The sequence below is a fragment of the Plutella xylostella genome, chromosome 21 (assembly GCF_932276165.1).
Source record: "Plutella xylostella chromosome 21, ilPluXylo3.1, whole genome shotgun sequence".
NCBI lineage: Eukaryota > Metazoa > Arthropoda > Insecta > Lepidoptera > Plutellidae > Plutella > Plutella xylostella.
Window position 1 is genome coordinate 635,903 of NC_064001.1, and position 6,305 is coordinate 642,207.

Consider the following 6,305-nt stretch of genomic DNA (forward strand, 5'->3'; position numbering starts at 1 on the left):
TATATTGTAAAGGTATTAGAAAGAAAGAAAGAAAGAAAGAAAGAAAGAAAGAAAAACTTTATTTGGCTTAGACAGCAATATTAATTTACAAAGAAAGATGGAATGAAATATAAATATAGGTACTTAATCTAATCAATCTAAATATATATAAGTATATAAATCTAATAATGAGAAAAAAAATAAAATATATAAGTATTGGTGATAGGCAATAAATAATATGCTGTCGTCGTCAAAACGGTGTCCACTCAGCTACTGCAGCGCCTTTGGTTGGTTTAAAGGACACTGCGCTGGTTTTCAGTGGAAGCCTTATAGTGACGCACTACGCGTAGGTAGTTAATAAAAATCAAACGAAAACACGGGGGAAACAAAAACAAAGTGAAGTGCGCGAGCGACGACATGGCGGAGCGCGTTCGCCCTGAAATCTACTTTCAGGCAGGAGCGGCACACATAGCCGGCCACACGTGTCGCGCGCGCACCGAGACAAATAATAAGAACGTGATAATAACACTAATTAATATCAATATAAAGTGAACAGAAACACGACACATTATAATAACATAAAGAAACAATAATGATAAATAACATTAAGAATTACGGTAAGTGCCTACTTATCAATACCATGTAGTTATGTAATATGTATAGGTTACTAAGCCATTGAACTGGTAGTGTGTTTTGTGTTATTTGTAGTGAGAAATAATAATGGTATGTGAAAGTTATCAAAAACATGTTGTGTGATAAATACGTGTATGTATACATAGATAATTATAACTCATATGTATTATACATAAATAAATAATAACTAGGTACATATATATTCATAAGTACTAAAATTTTAGAATAGTGTTGTTAACTATAATTCACTACTTTATTGTTCAGGTTCCAAGGACTAAAATGAAATGTCAAAGCGTGTAGAAGAATATTATGAACAATGAACGTGTGTGTGTAGCAGAAAATAATGGGAATGGGCCTGCAACCATGCAAACGAAATCCTACCTTGCGCATCGTGGATAAAATTCAAGTGAGTGAAATTATGGTTGTGCCTTTTGAACTGCTAGTAAATAATTTTTATAACGTTTTCTAAATGTGTTAATTGTTTTCAGACCACGTATAGGGGGTGGGAGATTATTGAAGATGTCGCTGGCAAGATACTTAAAGCTATGCCGATACATGGCTGATTTGTGCTTGGGGGTGAGCATCAGATACGTGGAGGCCCTCGTGTTGATGGTGTGGTGTTGGCGCGCCCAGTTCAGCTTATCATACAGATAATCTGGCGACTGATGCTTCACGACGCCAAAGAGGAGAGTAGCCAGGTGCAACTTCCATCTCGCCGCAATCTTCAGCAGGTTTGACCTATTTAGAAAGGGTGTAACATGAGTGCGCGGGGGAATGTTGAAGCAGAACCGAGCGCAGGCATTCTGCACCCTTTGAACCAACCTTTCTGTTTTACGCAGTAAGCACGGTCCATATACAGTGTCGGCATAGTTCAATTTAGATAGTACCAGTGATTCGCACAACTGTATACGGAGGGCTTCATCGATGTACGGTCTTATGTTATACAGAAGTTTAAGTCTGTAAAAACAATTTGTAACCATGTTCATAACATGTTTCTCGAAACGTAGGTTACTGTCAAACAGAAGACCCAGGTTGCGCGCTTCTGTAACCCTTTCAATAACCGTCCCATTTAGTATAATGTTAGGGTTTTCTGCTAGGGTATCTTTGACCTGCTTTTTGGTACCAATTATCATATGCATAGATTTGTTCGGGTTAAGGTGAAGGGAGTTATTATTAGACCAGGTTGTAATCCGCTCTAAGTCCTCATTAATGAGCTTACATGTTAGCTCTGTCTTGTGTGGGGGGCATGACAAGTATATTTGTAGGTCATCTGCGTAGACATGAAAACTACAGTTTTTCACCTCCAAAGCGATGTCACAGGCGTACAGTATAAATAGTAGAGGTCCTAGGATAGATCCTTGTGGCACACCCCTGGTCACTGAATAGTTCGCTGATAAAATAGTTGTACCATCAGATTTTCTCAACTTGACAATCTGGGATCTTCGATCTAGGTAACTAAAGAACCATCTCACCGTGCTGGGGTCAAAACCATAATATGTCAATTTTGCCAGCAGTAGCGGGACACTGATCGTGTCAAAAGCGCGGGAAAAGTCGAGTAGTGTCAGTATGGTGGATTTACCCTTATCTTGGGATGCGAGAATGTTATCTACCACGTCTAGGAGTGCTGTCGTTGTACTTCTACCCTTGCGGAATCCGGATTGCACTGATGGAAGGATCTTGTTTTGTTCGAGATAATTGGACATTTGGTGGTGTACTACTTTTTCTAGTATCTTAGATAGGGTAGATAGTAGGCTAATTGGTCGGAGATCCTTAAAGTCCGTTGGGTCTGACTTTTTAGGAATAGGGTTTACTAATGCAATTTTCCACTGATCGGGGAAAATTGATGAAGTTATGGATTGATTAATGATGAAAGTAAGGATGTCTAATGTGCGTGGAAGTGTGAGGATTAGCATATCCAGTGATATTCCATCATATCCTAGCGCATTTGATTTGAATTTTTTAATTAACCCGCTGACTACTTCTTCAGTTATGGTTTGTAGTTTGAAGTTATGTTGATTGTGTTTATTGCTTTCATAGTAAATAATATTAGATAAATTTAGACTGTTATTACCGGGAAGATTTAAAAAGTGTTGATTAATTTCGTCGGGGTTAGTAAAATGTTCTGGGAGTACTGTATTTTTATGGCTTCGCATAACTGTTTTTTTAAGATTATTCCATAGAGTGGATGAATTTTTAATATTATTATTAATGTTGGACTGATAGTAAGCTCGTTTTTCATTGAGAATAGCGGCTGTAACTAAACTTTTCAAGTCCTTATAGTGTTTTTTGTTTGAATCTGAGCCTGCGACGCGAAACTTTTTATACACTGCATCTCTCAAGCTCATCATATACTTAACGTTGTCAGTAATCCAGGGGTAGCTGAAAGTTTTTATCCGTACAGTTCGCTCGGGAGCGTGGAGATCGAATAACTTGATCAAGCAGTCAGTGAATACGGCAACCATTTCATTTACATCTTGTAATGTTTTAATATCTTCCCAGCGAATCGAATTTAGGTCACTATTAAATTGGTCCATTGAAATATTTTTTAAAGGCCGGTATGTTATCCATTTCGGAGTAGGCTTGGGTTTTTTAATATTGAGGTCTACAGTTATAAATGCATGTTTTCCCAGTGTGGGTATACGCTCAACGTTTAGTCGTCTGACCTCGGTATCCGCGCACACAACATCTATCAGTGTCTCGCTACTATCGGTGAAGTGCGTAGGTTCAGTGACCAATTGGGCTAGGCCTACACTATTCACAAAGTCGCAGAGTTGCCGCACTTTGCTCTCATTCATACTGGTACCTAATAGGTTAATGTTAAAATCCCCTAGCAATATGGTTTTATCGTAGTCTACAAACGAAGTTACAGAATCTGTCAGGGCGTCAAAAAAAGAGTTGCAATCTTGCCACGGAGGTCGGTAAGCGGTACCAATTAACAATTTGATTGTGTTGACGGTACAACTCAACCACATTTGCTCAATACCTGTCGCGGTGGGGTGGGTACGGAATCGTGCCTTTATACCAGTTTTTATATAAAAACCTACCCCTCCCCCTCGCTCCCGTTGTCCTCGAGGACGTGGCGTGTGATGCAGCCTGTAGCCCGGTATGACCGGGGCACGGTCGTCCTGCCCCTCACGGAGCCAGGTTTCATTAATGGCCATGATGTCCACGTCATAGCGGAGCACAGTGGCAATAAGCTCGTCATGACCGGTGCCTAGCGAGCCCGCGTTAAAAAGACCAATGCAAAGTGATTTTGTTTTAATTGTCATTGCTAATAAAAAGTTGGGACCGCTGGTAAAGAATATGTGTAATTAAACTTGGCATGTTAGGTATTGACCAGTTGTGACAGTGTGGGCAGACATTGCAGATACTCACAGTACTATGGGTAGCTATGTGCGGTATATAAAAAGTTTTATATGTTGTGTTGTTTATTCCTATAATGTTATGGTGTATCTGTATAATATATTTATAAAGGTAATTTGTGTGACGCGTACAGTAGGAGTACTTCTTGTTACTACCTGAGTGTAATAGTATATAATATGTGTAATAATTGTAATTGGATATGCTTTTGTAGTAATGTAGCGAGTAGGAGTATGTGTATAAGTTAGACAGTAAACAAATTATAAAATACATGTATTTGAAAATTAAATACCAGCAGTAACCGGTCCATAAGTAATCATAAAACACAGAGAAAACAGTTATAATACAGTGAGTTGTATATTTAGTAAGTAGCCTAGTTGTAATATTAAAGAGTAGACAGTTCATAAATGAATCCCTATAGTTAGCGTGCATAAAAACAAATGCAAAGTAATTTTTATGTATTAACGTTTGCCGAAAGTATTTTTTATTTAGATTGTACACCAAACACACGAGAAATATCGTCAAAAGTGCGAATCCACTGGCGGGGAGTGTCCTGGCCTTTACGCGCGTATATACGACCTTTTTTGGTCCAGGTGTATTTCCAGGACTGACTTCTTCCTGCCTCCCGGACTTGACGAAATAAATTCCGGTTTAATTTGGTCAGTCGCTCGTTGACATAGAAGGGGCGCGGCGCGGAGGACTGGCCGAGGTCGGCCGAGGTGGCCCCGCGGCGGACGCGCGCAGCTGCAGTCAGCTGATCCTTGAGCGCGCGTCGCGTGAGCCGCACCACTAGCGGCCGCGGCCGGCCCGCCCCCGCGCCCGCGCCCTCCCCGCTGTCGCCCGGCGCCCGGCTCCACCTGTTCCTCGCACCAACACGCTCCGCGCTCACCACGTCTGACTCGTGCAGGTCAACCCCGAGCTTAGATGCCACTGACAGTATCAGGTGCATGGGGTTCTCCCCGTTCTCCTCCGGAAGATTTGTCACCTCCACATCGTTTTCAAGCAGGTCCTGGTCTTTCTCATTGAGCTCCAGTCGCAATTCTGCTATGACAGCCTCGAGCCGCGAGCCCGTCCCCTCCGTGAGCCGCTGCTCCAGCAAGTCCACTCGCGAGTCCAGTGTGTTGAGACGCTGATCTGTTGCAGTGAAGGAGTTTTTCATCTCCATCATTTCACTGCGGAACATCTGGATCTCCTGTCGGACCGCTGTCAGCTCCTGGCGGAAGAGCCGCATCTCGAGCCCGAGTTCCACCTTGAACTCCTCGGTGGTGTCGTTCGCCGTGGAATTGAGCCGGTCCTCAGCCACGACCAGCTCGGGCACCTCCGGGCTGCTCGCCACTGCCCGTGTGAGGGGGGAGGCGGGGATGGTCTCCGCGGCTGCCGGCGCCGGGGCGCACGCAGGGCACAGCCAGGTGTCAGGGCGTGCATCTTGATCACCCCCCTTTAGGCAGTACGGGTGATAGACAGTAACGCATTTGGAGCATTTGGCGCATTTAGTCACATCACCCCGCGGTATGTGTTTGCTACAGCCTCCGCATTTAGTCATTGCGTAGGTACAACAATTTTTATGCGCGCACGGCAGACAGACAGACCTAGCTGCACTTAATAATTGTGTTGCGCTATACGGCACTACAAAATTGCGTTTTCTGACGAAACTCTGATGGCACTGTCAACTATTTGTGATTATTTTACTAATTGCGCATGCAGGGTACACAAACTGTTAGGACAACATTCGTTTTCGGTATACACCCACAAATAATGATTGTAATGATATATTCACTGATCACTTTTTGCAAAGATATCCTAGTAATACGCCACTATGCACTAAGATAACACTTGATGTAAACAATTGTCACTTGATTATTTGTTTATTAAACTTTTTATGACTTGATAACGTTGTTTTGATTTTTATGACTCGATCTAAACAAGCGGGCACCTTATCGCGAACACGTCAGTGACGTCCATTAGCAGTTAACCTTAATATAAAATATAATAAATTGCATATAAGTATAAATAAATAAACGAGTGCTGTAATTTAATGGGTACCTTAAATACAACGGTATAGAATCGCGGTTAGCGTGGGGCTCTTAACGTAAACTTACTTTTTCGTAAGTCAGAGTGCCGCCCAGGTGCGCAGTTCGAGTGTTAATATTAACATACATGAATATGCCGACTTTGTTTGCTCTTTCCCGGTAGATGGAGGGTTACTCTATACTGACGAAAAACGAACGAACGAGAGCTGTCGTGCAATCATCATGCAACGAGACAGAGTCGTGGCTCGCGCAACAGCGCTTGATTGAGCCCAGAATCATGATGATTGGATAAGCCCTAAGCTG

The 6,305-nt window shown here is 42.4% G+C and overlaps 1 protein-coding gene across 1 annotated transcript; it reads right to left on the reverse strand.

Moving 5' to 3' along the window:
• Window positions 1-625: 625 nt before the first annotated feature.
• Window positions 626-5,925, reverse strand: LOC125490175. The gene has a single exon (XM_048628612.1). The coding sequence runs from the start codon at window positions 5,513-5,515 to the stop codon at window positions 4,457-4,459; it is 1,059 nt and encodes a 352-aa protein (XP_048484569.1). The 5' UTR covers window positions 5,516-5,925; the 3' UTR covers window positions 626-4,456.
• Between the last annotated feature and the right edge of the window lie 380 nt (window positions 5,926-6,305).